Source organism: Aquila chrysaetos, chromosome Z (genome assembly GCF_900496995.4).
Source record: "Aquila chrysaetos chrysaetos chromosome Z, bAquChr1.4, whole genome shotgun sequence".
Lineage (NCBI taxonomy): Eukaryota > Metazoa > Chordata > Aves > Accipitriformes > Accipitridae > Aquila > Aquila chrysaetos.
Window position 1 is genome coordinate 71,790,390 of NC_044030.1, and position 17,400 is coordinate 71,807,789.

At 42.6% G+C, this 17,400-nt stretch overlaps 2 protein-coding genes across 2 annotated transcripts; both read right to left on the bottom strand.

Moving 5' to 3' along the window:
• Positions 1–1,031: 1,031 nt before the first annotated feature.
• FBXO4 (F-box protein 4) lies at positions 1,032–9,334 on the bottom strand. Its single transcript, XM_030005006.2, has 7 exons — positions 8,957–9,334; positions 8,583–8,818; positions 6,702–6,922; positions 5,624–5,699; positions 4,925–5,103; positions 3,823–3,998; positions 1,032–2,769 (listed from the first exon to the last, which is right to left on the bottom strand). The coding sequence occupies exons 1-7, from the start codon at positions 9,332–9,334 to the stop codon at positions 2,680–2,682; spliced, it is 1,356 nt and encodes a 451-aa protein (XP_029860866.1). The 3' UTR covers positions 1,032–2,679.
• CZH5orf51 (chromosome Z C5orf51 homolog) lies at positions 9,295–13,172 on the bottom strand. The gene is made up of 6 exons (XM_030005004.1): positions 13,040–13,172; positions 12,422–12,522; positions 11,866–12,012; positions 11,348–11,479; positions 11,025–11,139; positions 9,295–9,723 (listed from the first exon to the last, which is right to left on the bottom strand). Exons 1-6 carry the CDS (start codon positions 13,155–13,157, stop codon positions 9,434–9,436), a joined length of 903 nt encoding a protein of 300 aa, XP_029860864.1. The 5' UTR covers positions 13,158–13,172; the 3' UTR covers positions 9,295–9,433.
• Between the last annotated feature and the right edge of the window lie 4,228 nt (positions 13,173–17,400).

Here is a 17,400-nt window from a genome sequence, read left to right on the forward strand (position 1 = left end):
CAAAGACTTGAAAATTACCATCCCCACAGCTGCTTTCTTTTTGGGAGAGCTGCTCAGGGGAAGCCTCAGTAACTGAGTTTTCTCATAAATCACATGTATTGTCATGTTAACCTTTTACTTTTATTTTGTGACCACTGTTTAGATAAACATCCTGCCTCAGTGGGCAGGAAAATTATTTTCTTTCGAACATTGTTAGAATCCTTAATCCCAAGGAGAGCAAGATTTCTGGGATCCAGATCCTGATGATTTTATTTCTCACAAACCCATCACAGTTGCATTTACTGTGATAAATACAAAACCAAATAGATTTTAAAAAAAATTTTAATATTAAAAAGTTTTAAAATACATTTTAGTGACGTTCTAATGTTCCCTATCTAACTCACTTTGAATTCATAAATTTAAGTCCCAAGCTTAATTGACTTACTACGCTGCTAAACACAGCAGACTCGGGAATTTATATAGTAGGAAGTTTTAGGTGAAACCTAAAAGGTAGTGCTAAATGAAATCCACAGTGCATCTCTGCAACTATTTGGCATACGAATTCTCAACATGCTGGTCGCCTGTTCCATAGCATACCTCTGTGCATCTAAGCTGTTCTTTCACACACTCATCTTCCTTGCCTGTATCGATCCACCACAGTACTCAATCACAGAAGCTACCCCACCACCAGCTCTCTGATTCCTGTAATGCTGGAGCTCTGTGACTGCACAGACTTATAATTCCCACCCTTTGTTTCCCAGGCTGCATCCTTAAAACTCGTGATCCTTAATTCTTTAAGTTATCCTATCTTTAAGTTAATATAGCTGATGTTCTTTAAGTTAAGAAAAATTATATTCCTTACATTATCTTGACCCTTTGTCAGTGACTTAATACCTGTTAATTAAACAGATAACATACAATAACATTGTAAATTAATGACTAATGATGACACGATGATTTGTTATCTGTTATGACAGCATGACTGCAGACATTGCATGTGCGCATGTGCATGCAAGCAGAAGAGCTTAACACACACAGAGAGACTGTAAATATCATTTTTTAAAAAATAATTTATTCCTTATGAAGAAAGCAGAACGAGGATCTCACAAAAAAACGTATTTGTAGTAGCTAACATAGCAACAGGTTGCTACAGTCAACCCTCTACAGATAGATCATTATGGGATTATTATGACTAGCAGGAAGGTCACACACACCCAGTCACAGAGTGTGGAATTTTCCCCCAGATACTCCTAAATCTTTTGTGTCTTCTCTATTTTAAAGGGCAAAGCACACACACCCTATTAAAAAAAAAGGATAGACCACAGAATTATCATGGTATAGCTTCCCATTGATCTCCCCTTGAAGCTCCCATAGGTCCTTATTAGAAGACATACAAAAACGTCTAGAAAGCTGAGTTAATTGTGCATAAATATGAAAAAAAAACAAACAAACAAAACCCCAACACTTCCTGTGTCTGTCCCAGTTCATTAAAAAATTAGAAAATTCTCAAACGGAATGTTTCTGACATAGCTGTGTTGAGCATCAGACACACATACCAGACTGAGGGCAGTTACAGCTGATTATGCACCATGTAGTCATTTATCTAAGTACCAAGAAAAAATTGTGAGACTATTGCATTTCCATGGAGAGAGAGAGGGAAAAAAACAAAACAAAACAAAAAGAACAAAGCAAATACATGCACAGGCAAGAAATCCAAGGGCAGTTTCTGAACATTCATCCAATAATGAAAAAACATCAAAAAGGTGGAAGACTAGGACTATCCCAAATGACATCAATATGGAAAATGCAATTCCAGCTCTGAAATGTTGTTTCCCTTTTTACAAAAATATTTGCAACAGTGTAGAAAATTTCAAGCCAAGTACACTTCACATCTGCAAATGGCCACAACTATTTGAGTAACTGATAGGTCCTGCGTATTTGATAAATGTCCTGGAGTACTAATAATTCAACATTTATTCATGACATCAGAGGTATGTCCAGTTCAAGCTAATAATTTCACTGCAACAGAAAGCAGAAGATGCTGAAGTCTAATGTGGTTGTTTAATAAATAAGATCACAAACAAGAAACAACCAATTCATATACGGTAATTTGTTTGTTTGCTTCTGAGAATTTTGGTCTGGGCCAATAATTCTCCTGCAGCTGCTATTTCTTGTCTAGGCATTGTTTCTGGAAAAAATACAGGAGAATTCACTCTTTTGAAGGGATACTGTCTTTCTGTCAACTTACTACTGTACAACGTATAGTATATTTTCTTTGGTTGGGAACCGTCACTGTCACGATTGAATATACCTACTAAATGCGTGATGCATGCCATAGGGCGGTGCTGATAAACCAACCTAGTGTTATGTACATTTACAGAAGAGATTAGATTATCAGCTATACTGAGAAAAATTTGCACCCTGAAGGCCCCTGCTTGAAAGACAGAAAAAAACCAAACCACCCAGATTGCCCCCCCAAATCACTTCGTCAGCTGCTGGAATCCAGGCAATCCTGGCTTGTACTTCTAATTCAGGACTACAGTTGGAAGAATGTTAATTTTTAAAGTACATGCACTGAAATATATGCAGGTTTGCCTTTTAAATCTCCCTTCTGACAGTGCTTTGCCAGGACAAGATTCTTACTTTGTCTGAACTGCAAAACACCAAAGTCTCCATACAGTAAAACAATGCACAGTTCCATTACTGTGCATTTTTACAATTTGCTTCTTCCAGGAGCCACTCAATTCCATTTAGCAATCCAGCTAAAGTTGCAGCTACAGTGTCCTGCACCTGTAAAAATAAAAAAAGCTAATGTATTAGAGATAACAGGTAACAGGATCTAACAGCATTTTAGCATCACTCCATGTCTATCCTTCAAGTCAGAAATACTCATATCAAATCTAAATTTTTATCACTGCCTTAAAGGTCCCTTAGACAAAAAAGACTTCTTAAGAGTAAGGTACAAAAAGAAAACACTAGTCTTTACAAAATGACTTATAAGACCCGTTAGGAGAGCCTTGCATTCCTGGTATCAAGGTGAATTTTATTTCAATTGTTCCATCAGCTACTCTGGAACATTATACTTACTTTATGGATGAGAATCTACTTGAGAATTCTTCTCATAACTCTTAAAGCAAAAATGCTGCTAGATTTAGAATTCAATGCACATTATTAATTCTCAGGTTTTGTAACATATTATGAAGTGGCTATTATAAATCATATGTTTTTAAAAAAGCCTGTAAACATTTTCCTTATGAAAACAAAGGAATTCTCTGAAGTCAGGATTTTGGTTTTTTCTGATTAAGTGTTATTCTTCGGCCACACAACATCACCAAAAATAAATTATGTGTGGCTGAGCCATACTGATAAATACTGTGTTTGACAAGAATAAAAGAACAGGTTCTGGACCTCACATGCTAGGTAAAAACCTGATTTGTCAAAAAGTCTATAATCATGTAAAGCAAGCAACAATTGTCTCCTGAAAATGGCAGAAAAATCCACCTTGTGTCCAAGGTCTTGGGTCGTCCTCAGGAAATTTAGATTTAAATTAACTGAAGCTTCCTTACTCCCTTTGAGACCAACATTTTGTCATTCCTTACATTCTGGCTCCATCTGAAGTTTCTCATGTGTTCCTGGGCAAGCCACTTAGCTCCCCTATGTTCAGAGAGGCTAATGCTTCATTAGGAGGACCAGAGAAACTCAATTCTTCACCTAAGTGGAGAGCTCATGTACTAGTGTTGAAAGCTGCACTTGCTTAGGTGGGTGCAGTTCAGAAACTACCATAAGCCTAAACTAAATTTAAGCCACAGAGAAATAGAAAATAAAAGGTTTAAAAGCAAGTACCATCCAGGGCTGATGTAGCAGATTTAGTTGCAACTGATGTGCCATGTAAACACACGGAATTCTTTTCACACCAATGTGAGAGACACAAGACAAAACTAGCAGAGGTCTGTTCGGAGGCCCAAGAGCTGGATCAATCATTGCCAAAATACGAGCCAGTTCCTCTTGACGATCATGGTCTGAGAAACAATTTTTAATATATGAGTATTAAATATATGCAAATCCCAAGGATAACTTTTTTTTTTAAACTTTTCAAATATTTAAGATATCAGAGGTGAGGAAACAAGAGGGCTGGAAGGCATATGGCCAGATTATCTAGTTCTGCTTATCCCAAGGCTGGATCATTCACATTCATGTCACACAGATGTTCATGTCACATTTAGATGTTATTTAAAGATCTCCATAGATTCTACAGGCAGCCTGTTCCAGTCCTTAACACCACAGTGTTTTCCAAGTACCTCGCAGAGATCAAAATTGCAGCAAGCCATTAAGAAATACTCACACCCCATACAGTCAGCAGCCCTTCCCTACTGATGATACTTTTCTCCTTAGTATATCCCTTCACATTTTTTTTACTCTCTTCTGTTCTGAGCTAGCCCTTTCCCTCCATTTAAAGTTGATGAATGTAAAGACAACCACCATAATACATATTTGGACTATCCTCTTACAGGACTATCCTGATTGGCACTCTCTGCATCTTTTACTGCAGTTTTCCTGGAGAAGGTTCTGTTTCCAAGCTATTACACCACCACAAGAGGCATTTCAGGCTGTTTCTCCTAACCACGGCCAGGGGTATTTTTTGGTTTGGGGTTTTTGGCTTTTTTTTTAATCCAGATCATTTCCCACACGTAGCTTAGATAGAAACCATATCAGTATCCGCCATAAATGAAAGAAGGGGCCAGAACCCCTCACAGGGAAATGTGGGAGAGTGTCTAGGATAGGGGACCTCTTCGACTGGATAAGCCATGAAGAAATAGCACTAATGAGGCAGATTTTGAAAGAATCAGAAAATGGATTTTGATGTCTTGCATATTCTTTGCAATCTTTTATGACATTCTAATCATTCACAAAATATGAATAAATAAAATAAAGAGAAACCCCTTACTTTTATGAGCTTCTGCATTAGCAACATAAATGAATCCATCAACTACTTCGCACACCTTTTTCACTTGAGCTATTACACTGTAGTGCACGGCTTGCTGATTCCCTACTACACTGTTCTCTTGGTAGAACATCTTATTCACAGCAACAGCTTGCTCTGCCCTTGCTCTCCTCCTTTCCACACTGAAAGATATTTCAATATTTCAGTAGTCAGGTTAATTGACAATGCAAAAACTCAATTTTGAGAGTCTAGGCAGCACAGGAAAGGGACAGGAAAATGGCCTGAGCCAGCAAAACAGTTTCTTTTCTCCCTGCCTCCTCCCACCCCCTGCTTCTTTTCTAGTGTGCATATACAGATGGTTAGCAACCTGCAAGATGCATATGAAAATACAGGATGAGTTTATATAGTGTTTTAAAAAGGCATCAATCAAGGTATCAAGAGGGACAGAAGCATCTGTTACGTATTTGTCATACACATTTGGTATGTATAAGGTTTGGAAAAGGTTTATTGCTTACATGTGAAAATTTAGCAGTTGGAGAAGGAAGGAAAGAAGGAAAAAGTGAAGATATGCATTGAAGCTTCAGTTTATAAGCGATATCCATGCATGTGAATGCACGCATAAAAATCACATGACAAAAACACGGCGAAAAGTACGAAATAACGGAGAAACTGTACTTTTTTTTGGTGGAGAACAAATCTTACCTGGTGGTTGAATACAATGTCAGAATATTGAATTTTTGATTGTTGCTAAACTGAAAACTGACTCCTGATCCAATTCCTACAGGGAACAAATGAACATATGAGATTACAGCTATTTGGTTCCAAGTGGTAGGCTGAAAATTCCAGTGGTGCTATAAAATGGATACATCCAAGCCTAGGAGTTGTGTTAGGGGCAGCATATTTACTATTTTATGATGAAATTTTATACATGCTCTAATTGATCAGTCTATTAATGTAATTGAAATCAATTCAATAGTATTAAAAGAAAACAAGGAGGCATTTCCATGTTTCTGATACTTAGACTTGAACTTAGAAACCTAAGCCAAAGAGGAGCTAGACTTGTGTTTATTAGCTGAAACTGGCATAGCAAAGGCTCTAGTCTGTTTATGATAAGCTGCATTGAAAAGGACATGAGAAAAAAAAAAGGTAACACTACTAAGAAATCATATTTTCACACTTTCTATAAATACAATTTAATTATTCCAATTCTGCCATGCTAAAGTAAACATTACTTAAAAAGTAATAGGCTTTTGCCTCTGGTTTGGACTGAAGTGAATTTACAGATGTTAAAAACTGTGGTTTTAAACATTGAAAAAAATCCTTCACCTGCTCCTGTAACTCTTCGAAATGAAATTTACACCATTTGACACAGGACTGAATCATACAAAGGATCAGTCTTGACTTCCTGTGTAAAAACACAAGTGTGTTTTTTAGCCATTTTCTGCAAGCAGTATCTAAAGAAAGTTTTGTGTTCATCCATTACAACAGCAGGTGTGATGTGGAATTTAGGATCAAAATAGAAGTACAATGAGCAAAATGATCCCTGTGACATTGTGCAAATTTAAGCATAAATTCACTGCAGCTATAATTTTATCACAAATGTTCATTACATTTATCCTTCAGAATAAACACAAAGAGAAACTTTTTTTTTTTTACCAGTATGCTACTATTGAGTTTCAAGGGGAGAAAAAATCACCCCTTTTCTCCATTTCTCCCCCAATGTTTTTTGTGTTACATCTATTGATGAAATAAAAAAGTCAAAAACCAAAACCAGCATTACCGTGAATTTGTCTTTGAGGTAAGCCAGCTACTAGCAGAACTTCTGGGCATGTCATCATCTTTTGCACTAAAGAGTCATCCAGCTCTTCCAAACCTGGCCCAAACATAGCAAAGCGAGGTTCTGCCTGAGTGACCAGTGATTGCAAAAAGGAAGTCACAGCCCCATACCGGGGACGGCTTGATTTCAAACTTCTTCTACTCTGAGGACAGCTTTTTTTATATCTGTGTAAAATAGATGCAACTAGAAATTAAAATACAAAAGAGGTATTAATCAAACAACATAAATTGATTTAGGTCCCACACTTCTCATGCTTCGTTACTGGTACAACTCAAGCACTGGTGAAAAATGATGACGTTCCATACTGGTAGTTTCAAGCACCAGTACAAAGCAGGTAAAGGCATCGGTCCTTTCAAAGTCCAAATACTGACTTTTTGGACCTATGTATCTTTTAGTTTACTTTAAAAAATAAAATAAAATAACAAAATCACCCACCCTCACCGAACACACAATATTGGTAAAATAACATCAAAGCTCATGAGTCACATACAATATAAAAAATACGAGACTTATGAGTGCATTTCAAACCTTAATTTGACTGCTTTTGTGTTTATGAACTATGAAACAGGTAACTCCACCTGAAAAGAAGCATTTCCCCTGTAGGCACAGAGAATGCGTGTTGTGAAAGGAGACAAGTGTTTGCAAGCTTATGCGCACATCTGATGCAGAAGCTGGAAGGCATGAAAAGACGTTGGTAATCAAGGGAAAGAATTAAGAGTCATAGAAGTGACACAGATCCTAGAGAAGCAGCTTCAGTCTTTGCTTCTGTGGTCACCGTAGGCTGCTACTGGACAAATCACTTCAAGGCAACATTAAATGTGTGCTCCTCTACACCCAAACTGAGATGCTTCAGTTGAGATCAGCAAAACCAGCAAGTGCTCACAGGCACAATGGAAATTAGTGACAGGTGTTTTCAAATAGGTGATGCTCTGAAGTATTCAGACCTAAAGAGACTGAAATCCGTGTTCAAAACCAGTAGCTATTTTGCACTTCAAATTCTGGGCATGTCTTTCCCCATCTGTAAAGTGCGGATGAAGGGCACAGAGATTGCAGAGGTTAGTGCACTTGTAGTGAAACAACAGTTTCATGAAACCACCTTTGGAAAATTTAAATGCAAATTAAAAAAAAGAGAACTACTCCAAATTAATTTAGGGAATTGAATGAAGTTCAAAAAAACCCCCACAGAATAATCTGCTTGTCTTAAGCATTCTTCTCAGTCACCTAAACTCATTATGAGTGCTGCTATGCTTTTCAACTACACTAGCTGAAATGCATGTCTTTGTCTTAATGGCATTTGACCATCAGATCTAAAGCAATACTGCTTGTATTCTGTGCACATTCAAAAAAAAACCCCTTTTTTTCCTTAGGTCTTCCAGGTATGATGAAAAAAATGAAAATTCATTCCATTTGCTGTAGTTGAAGACTTCTTAGTACTTTTATTAAAATATGAAACCACGTGTCATTGTACTGAGAGCAAAGAACACATTTTTATCAACAGTATGCACAGCTTCTGAGATGACTCTATTTCTGTGGCATAGCAGACACGCAGTTCACAAAAAGCTTTAATTTTTTTTACAACGTTAGCTTTGTCTTCTCTCCAACATTTTACATTCTTGTTGAATTCCAACCAGAAAGAGCTGACAAAACTGTCGAACAACAGGAAATTCTGTTTCCAAAATAAAACAATGGATTTGAGACACATCAGAATTTAAGCAGCGGCTTACAGCACAGTTTTACTGCTGTAAATAAGAAACATGCACGAGGGGTGAACACACCTGCTGCAGAGAGACTGTAAGTCGCGTAAGAGAGTATGAAGGTACTTACATTGCCATGTAATCATACAGCGCATTATCGCTGACCTCTGAAAAGGCTTTATTAAAAATCTCCCCATCTGGGAGTGATTTCCAATCAACAGATGTCCAAAAGGGGAGATCCCTCAGGAGAAAATACCTCCACAACAACGGATCCTGCACAGCCGCCCTCCAGTAACAACTCGTGCTTCCCAAATGGCACAAATCTTGGGGCGAGAGGAAGGACATGATGTTCAGCTGCACGTCGATCTGAAAACCGTCGAGAGCAGCCGTTTAACGACTCAGGAATTAAGCAGCGAAGACGCAAGAGGTGGGATGCCGAGCTTCTCCCCCCCCCCCCCCCAACCCCCCCCACCTCGGTACCCACCCTGACCGGGCTCCACTCACCGGCAGCGCCTGCAAGGCGCTCACCTCCTCCGGGAGCGTTGGACGCGGGGGACCCGCGAACGCGGCGGTACCGCCGCGTTCGCGGGTCCCCCGCGTCCAACGCTCCCGGAGGAGGCGGAGCCGACCCCGCACGGCAGCCTCCAAACCGCCCCGTTCCTCCGCTCCGCCGGCCGCCATTAACGCCGAAGCCCCGCCGCCCCCCGGAGTTACTGCGCCGGCGCCGGTGGGCGAGGCGGGGCGGAGGACGCGCAGTCCTCTACCGCACAATGTGGCGGGGGGGGGGGGGGGGGGTCTCCCAGGAGCGCTTGACCATAGTCGTTGGACCTGTATCACGGGAGTTCTTTGAACGCACGTTTTTAATGCGAGAGAAGCATACATTTTGAGAAGAAGAACGGTCAGACACTGAAGCAGAGACCAGCTCCCTAAGCGAGCTTTGCAGACACAAGGTTTCTTCCAGCACAGCTAAAGCAGCGGTTTTTAGTTGTGGGATGTCAGGAAGTAACACAACATTTCCTTTGCTGTTGTTGTGTTCCACCCTCGGCCTCTTAAAGGCCCCTCACAGGCAGCCACATACTTCATTAACATGTTTTTGCCCGTTTCTCGGAAATCCAGCGGCACGCTCTGTGATCTGCAGCCCAGGTCACTGTTAGAGACGGAACCTATCGTCTCAAGGCTTTCCTGCCTCCCTTCTCCACACAGTCGCAGTCCCCAGTAGCACATTTCTCCACTGTACATCATTGCCAGTAAGTGAGTGTCACTAAATATACCTGCAAAAATAATTTAGATCAAGTACTTTATTGTTCTGTTATAAGCAAGTACACAGCTTGTTAACTTCAAAATTATTTTTTTCAGTAACAGTGGGGGAAAAAAAAAAAAAATCCAAAAAGGCAGTATAAGCCTATTAAAGAGGTACACCAAAAAAAACAAATTTTAACCATGAGATGACTGACACCACCCAGAAGACAACCTGGATCAAGGCCTTGCTGATTTCTCTATCTGTTTTGCCCCTCCATAATGCTAAAATCTTAAAGATTGCCATATAAATATTATTCTGATAATTGTGTTTGCCTATTTATCTTAGAGAATTTCAGTGTTTCTTTACAATGCATTAAGCGCAGGCATGATTATGCATATTTATTTTAGAATACTTCTATGCCTGCCACAATTTAAGCCTCAAAGAAGAGGCTGTTTGAGCATCATCTTAACTCAGGTTAACCAGCAGCAGCTTTAGTATTTGAATAGAAAGCAACATACATGTACAGGGTCATGGAAAAACAAATCCTGCTAAATAAATCTTTAACAAATCAGTTACTGAACTTGGCTCTGCACTGTGGAGCTGAATTGGAGCAGCACCACTTTCAGATGAAATTAAGCAAGAAGGTGCTCCATCCCCCCACAGCCAGAGTTGAGCTAGTTTGGAGTGTGTACAACGTGGACATCGTGTTCTCAGCACCAGCTGTTTTACCTTACAGATCCCCCCCTGCTGCCATCACCCTACCTGCATCACACTGATGCAGCCTCAGATCCTCATGGAAATGTACTACAGTAATGCAACCTACATAAAGTGGAGACAGAATAAAAGTTTGCCAAATCTAACGAATTCTGCATGTACTTTCTACCTGTGTGAAGTCAGTAATTCCGTGTTCCTATCTGCATTCTCCTAGGTCTAAACAGGAAGACCAACATGGGAACATCCAGCATCCTCTGCAGTCATATTTGTGCTTTCAACATCTGTCAACTGACACCTGGATGTTTGTAAAACACACGTGCTGTGCATGAAACACCCATTGCCTCAGTTCACTTTCCTCCAGTGCACCCAAAACCACAGAGAAAATGAGCACTGACACCTCCTAAAATCCATGAGTCAAAAGAAGGGGGGGGGAGGGGAGAGCACTGCTGCCTGCTTATCTGTCCTATTTTTTTTGTTCTAAAAAGTGACAGTTTTTTAATACAAATGCAGTCAAACAACAAAAATATGCAATAAAGCATTTCATACAGTAGAGCAGTTGCTAAGAGGAGCAGGTTGTAGGGTTTTTGGAAGTTTGTTTTTGTCTGGGTTTTTTTTTACCTTCACTGAGTAATTTAGCTGTGTCTTTATCTTGAAGTGAGACATCTTCATTTAGCTGAAGAGGGCATCTAAAGCTAAGCATCTTCATCAAGTAGTGAACTCCATCATTAAGACACTGAGTACAGTTAAAAAACGAGGCGGAAAAAAAAAACCACTTTTAGATAAGTTCTGATTAATTTAATGATCACCAGAAATACTTCCCGCTATGAATTCCCCACAACCCTATTTAAAAGGAAAAAAACCAAGAAGCTGTACTTCATAAGCAAAGAGTCAGACTTTAATGGTGTATTCACATGCTCATATAACTTTTAAATCTCCTTTACCTTTTTAAATATGGCCATGTTTTCTTGTAGCCATTCACTCCTTTCTTTTGCTGTATGACAATGCATGTAAAGCAGGGCTCCTTTTCTCCAGTAAAGACATTCTAACACCTCTGCACCAAGGATGTTGATGGGCTGAAATAAAATCCAACAAACCGGGATAACCCAAAAGTAAACCATCTAAACTACTCATATACACGTAAACTGTGTTATATTCAGTCTCTTAACTTTACAGGCTGTACCTAACAGCAACAGTCACAGATACAAGCGTAATGCTTTGGATTTAAACTGCCAAAAGCACATGGAATCATGAAATGTTAGCAAGAAAAACTCTGAACACACAAGTTATTTGAAAAAATACTTTCAGGAATCGCTATTTAAATACAAGTAAGACTTGGAAGTTTTTCAAAAGATCTTAAATTCTGCCCATCAAAAATACAAATACTACTACCCTATTTCAGATTTTTTATTTTTAAATAATGAAATAATTAATTCTCTGGCTGAATAACATTAGTACTCACTTCTTCATTTATGCTGCACTCCCTCACTAGGTCTTCTGGTTCTGAGAGAACAGAAATAAGTTCTTCAACTTTTTGCAGGGAAGATTCTTCTGGGAAATCTTCATCCACGAGCTGGTTTTCCTCAGAATACGTAATGTCTAAGACAGCCTACGAAAGCAAGAAGATACACAACATAAAAATGCTACCAGCAAAATAATCAAATGGTGGTGTGCAGTAAGATACAAACTTGTTGCAGCTTATAAAACATGACAATTTTAAGGTAATTTTTAACACTTAGTTTACAAAAGCTGCAAGTTAAAAGTATTGCAAGATTGCTGACAGTGAACATAAACTCAAAACCCTTTCTGTCCCTGCAGTACCAGCACAATCATTATCGACTTCGAGTTATCTTTTAATCCAGACAAAAGCAGCCCTGCACTTCGTGGATGTTGACCACACACACCAAGTAAGAGGGATCGCCTCTCTGCTGTACCCTCTTTCCTACACCCAGCCCTCTCCCGTACCCTACACAGTAGATTTTCTTGAGGGGGAGCTCTTAATGCTTTAAAGATACTACCTGCGTATAGAGCTGCAAAAGTGTGGAAGGTTGTTCTTTCCCTTCGTTACAGAGGTCCTTCAACTTGTCCAGAGTAGCAGAGCCCTTTGCTAAGAAGGTATCTGAAGGAAGAATACAACGCTTCCTTAGCACTGAAAAGCACTCGGCAAGAGCCTTGCTTACTCTCCCTTTTCACTTCATACAGTTTTATCCGTCCTTGTGGCATCTACAAGAGAAGCTGAGTAATACAGCACGTAAACAAGCCCACTCTCCTGTTAGACGACACCTTTCACGACTAAATCAAGGGCATTCATGGTTACGGCCTGATGTCTCAAAACCAACGCCACACACTCCACTTGCAAAGAAGTCACACACCAACAGCACGACTTGCTAACGCGCAGGTACACGTTTTAGGCCTCGGCCGCCCTGCTCCACGGCAAAGCCTGCGGGCGGAGCCTCCGCACGGAGGCCTGGGCCGGCACCGGCCGCGCTGCTCCTGGGGCGAGTCCGTTTTTGGGAGGCGGGAGAAGCCGAGGCCTCAGCAGCTGCCCCGGAGCCGGGGGCAGCAGAGGGCGGAGCGGGCCCGCGGGAACGCCGGGCAGGGCCCGTCCCCGTCCCCTCCCTCCTGCGGCCTCTCACCGTCGCCGCCCGCTCCCCTCGGCGCCGCCAGCCGCCGGCCCAGCGCCGCCAGCCGCGGCCGCAGCGCGGACACCGCGACCGCGGACACCGCGCCCCCCGCCTCGGCGACCTCCGCCATCGTCGCCGCCGCCGGTCGACCGCGCCCCGCTACGCTCGACGCGGCGGCGGTCCGGGGCGGCCGCCAGGGCGGGCCAGCCCGCGGCACCGGCCGTTGGGGCGGGGGCCGCCGGGGCGGAGAGCGGCGCGCAGGCGCAGCGGCGCCGGGGCCGGGCGGGCCGCGCCTCCCCGGGGGTGTGAGGCGCCGGCCCCGCCGGGGCGGGAGCGGTGGCGGCTGCCGGCGAGGCGGGGGGCTGTCGGCGAGGCGGGCTCTGGCGGAGCGGGGAAGCCGGGGGTTCCCGCTCCCGCCGTCTGGGCCTGCCAGCACCGCGGCGGTGGTGAGGCTCTACCGGCCTCCGGGCCAAGGCAGCGGGAGGACCGGGGCACCTCCGGCCTCCCCGGTACTGCCTCAGGCTAGGCCGACAGGCAGCGAAACGGCAGGCGGGCCTGCGGGGCCAGCCTTGTGCGCCCCGAAGGCCGGGACTTCCGTTTTATTTTTTTACGTGGACTTTAAAGCTTTTTTGTAACAGACCTTTGTGGCTTCTGCAGATCTGTGTCAGGGTCCCGGGGGAGGGTCCTCGGCGTTTCCCTGTGTTGCCCCCCCGTCAAACGATGCTCTCCAGCCTTGCCTCGCTGCGGAATGGGTCTTGCCCGTAAGCGAACTGAAACGAATGCTGAAGGGCCGTGAGGTTTTTTAAGGCCAAAGTCATACTTTTTTTATCAATAAATACATCTCTGTTGGTGTTTTTTTACTTACTTTTTTGTCCTGGTTTCGGCTGGGATACAGTATATTTTCTTCCTAGTAGCTGGTACAGTGCTGTGTCTTGGATTTAGCATGAGACCAATGTTGATAACACACTGATGTTTCAGTTGTTGCTAAGTAGCGCTGATCCCAAGTTGAGGGTTTTTCGGTCTCCCATGCTCTGCCAGCACGCGGGTACACAAGAAGCTGGGAGGGAGCATGGCCAGGGCAGCTGACCCGAACTAGCCAAAGGGATATTCCATACGATAGAATGTCATGCTCGGTACATAAGCTGGGGGAGTTGGCTGGGAGGGGCAGATCACAGCTCGGGTGTCAGTCAGCAGGTGGTGAGCAATTACATTTGCATCACTTGTCTTTTCTCGGATTTGTTGTTGTTAGTTTCATTTTTTTATTATATTCCTTTTCATCATTAGTAGTAGTAGTATGAGTATTTTATTTAACTTTAGTTATTAAACTGTTCTTATCTCAACCCACAAGTTTTACTTTTTTGCACTTCTCATCCCACTGGGAGTGGGGAGGAGTGAGCGAGCAGCTGCGTGGTGCCTAGTTGCTGGCTGGGGTTAAACCACGACAATTTTAGTACTGGATTACTTAACACGTAGAGGTAAAACTGTGAAAGTACAGTTAAATCATCTTAAAACCGCATACCTTTGGTTAGAGGAATGAGACTTTTGCTCCAATTTTTTGTCCAACTTTAGATGGCACACTTCATGAACTTCAGAAGTGCTAAATAGCTTCCATGTTATAAGAGGAAAATAGTAAGTTTTCCTTTTATTTTTAACAAAATCTTGCTACTACCCCACAGTAAATCATCAAATATTTTATGTTGTGTAGTTATAAAAATTCTGTATTTCACTATATTGCTTCTCTAGCTTTCTCCATCTCTTTACCTGCCTGGAAAAAGCTAATACCTCAGTGTCTATTGGAGTAATGTGTCATGAGCTTACACAATAGTCTGGATTTTGTTAGCTTGAATATTTTAAAAGAATAATTGACTAAAGACATTTTCCCGTTTTGAAGTCATACAGTGTTCATTCTGTTAGTGCCTGTGTCCCACCGAAGTACTTTAAAAAAAAAAAAAAAAACCAAACAGAAAAAAGTGCCATTTACTGGGGTACCTGTGGTAGCGAAAAGCGTCTGCTTACAGACACAGATGTTTTTTGCTGCTGCCTGTGTTACAAAAGACTTGCCAAACTGTGAGAGACTGAAAGAGTTAATGGCTCAAACATTGTGGTGGGGCAAGTTCTGCTTAAAGACAAACCCTGCACAGCAAGGAATCCAGGTGAAAAGCCCATCAGCTCAGACATCAGCAACAGGAGGGGGAGGCGTGCTGGAGGGTGCGCAGCTCCCCATTCTGATAAGCTGTTCTGATACAAAGATCAAACAATGGCCACGTCTGCAGGGAAGGAGAAGTTACTCCACAAAGGACCCCTAAGCCCAAAGGCTCACAAACTGCTCATTAACCTGATGAGTTCGGGTGCCCGCTCAAAGGAGGGGCAAGGATGATAAAAGGACACACACTGAAGCCCCGGGCGCACAAACCCACCGGGACTGGACCCCTTGGCTGACTGAACCAATCCTGGACCCAGGACTGGTGAAATCTTTCTCTCTTCCTTTCTCTCTTTCTGTCTTCTTCTCTCTTTCCTTTTCCCTTTCCACAACCCCTACACCTCATCCATTTCAAGATATAAACCGTTGACCAAGTCTGAGACTAAGAGTGGATCCAGCTGCCCCTGGGCCCTTCTCTGAGGAGGAGTCTGGAGGGTAAGGGGGTCTGCTCTGAACCTCCTGACCCAACGGGAGGGATCTCCTTATTCCCTGAATCGATGTATATGGTTACACGGTTTACAGAAGTAGTCTTATGCCAATTCCTGTTGTGAGAAACCCTCCCACCTACTACCACGTCTCCCCAGTTCAGTTTGCTTCTGTCATGAATAAAATCTTTAACTGATCGTTTGGTGTCATTTCACCTTAATTTAGCCCGAGGGAATTTCGAATTAAACACAACATCCTGGTCTGTCCAGTCTGTGTCGTGACACAAACAGATCAAATACAACAAAAAAGTAAAACCTAAAAGGTAAAATTGTGTTCGCTTCCGGAAATGGTTTGATTTCTAGAAGAAATCTCTTAATGCTTTGGTTGGATATGTATTGTCATTTATTCCTGCATAGTCCACAACCAGATACAATTTTCCATCTAAGGAACAGCAGTGTTAACAATACAAGAAGTATTATGGTAGTTAACCATATCATACCTGAGAGTTGAGGAGATGGTACTTCATGTTTTATGTGAAATACAACACTTTGCATGTTGTCAGTTTTGGGACTGAAGAATGATTGTGCATTGACAGGTTCCCTTCTCCAGATCCTCTGCTTGCTTAGTCCTGCCCTTGCTTGTCTGTTTCAATACCCAGCTGTGATTTTGTGTTGCTTTCTTAGTTGCTTTCTTCATAACTAGTCAAGTGGGCAGGTGGGTCAGCCCTTAATGGTGAAGGAGATGTCATCGAGCTTTCCAGATGTCTCTTGTAAAAACAAACAAACCCAAACCAAAACCCGAAGTGGTTGTATGCTGACTGATTTGATAAAGGAAGTAGTATCTTTTTTTCTTCCTGTGCTCCAGGCACTGCTGCAGCTTACGTTAGCTGTATCTGTTTTGAAAGCTAGATGTATATGCAATGACTTTTTTTCCAGAAATTGTTATCCACTTATTCTTTAAATATGCACTGAAATCTGATTTTGACCTTTCTCGTCAGTGGCTGAGATGGAAGAGGTGTGTTTCTGTTAATACCAAGCTGGTAAAATAGAAGCTGCTACAAATGTTAAAAAAAGGGGGGGGGGGGGGGGGGGGGGGTGATGTCCACTTTGATTTTTGGTGGGTTGGTTTCTTTATTTATTTATTTATTTACACCACCGCCCCCCCCCCCCCCCCCCCCCCGATTTTGTCATGAAATGTGTGAGGGAGCAGAAGCCATCTCTCGTGGCTTTCAAGCGTTTTTCTTGTCTTATACCGTACATACTCCCTGTCGGGAGCTGGATTGCAGGGAAGGGGGGTGGCAGGACTTCTGGGCGAACACCTGAGAGACTGCAGAGCCTGGAAGAGCGGCTGGGCTGAGCCAGCTGGCGTGCTGAGACCTCACTGCCGTGGGCAAGCCCTCGCCTCCGCTGGGCTCTGCCCCGCTCCTGGCTGGAGTGGCGTCTGAACAGCCCCGCGTCCATCCCTTCCTCAAGCTGTGTTCCCCCAGCACTAAACCACCAGGCTGCATCTTGTACTCTGTGGAGTTACCGTGCTAGTCTTCTTCCCACACCTTGCAAAGTGCTTTGGTCTGAAGACTAGTGAAAGACTAGGTGCCTGATTATTTGAGGGAACAGTGACCTCAATTTGCCTTATATTTTGTTTTTCCTTAGAACCTGTTTAGATAAAATCCCTGCCAGATATTTGAAAGACAATGGCCTGGTTTGGGGTTTGCTGCCTCTCACCGTTCTTTTCAGGGCTGGGAAATCTT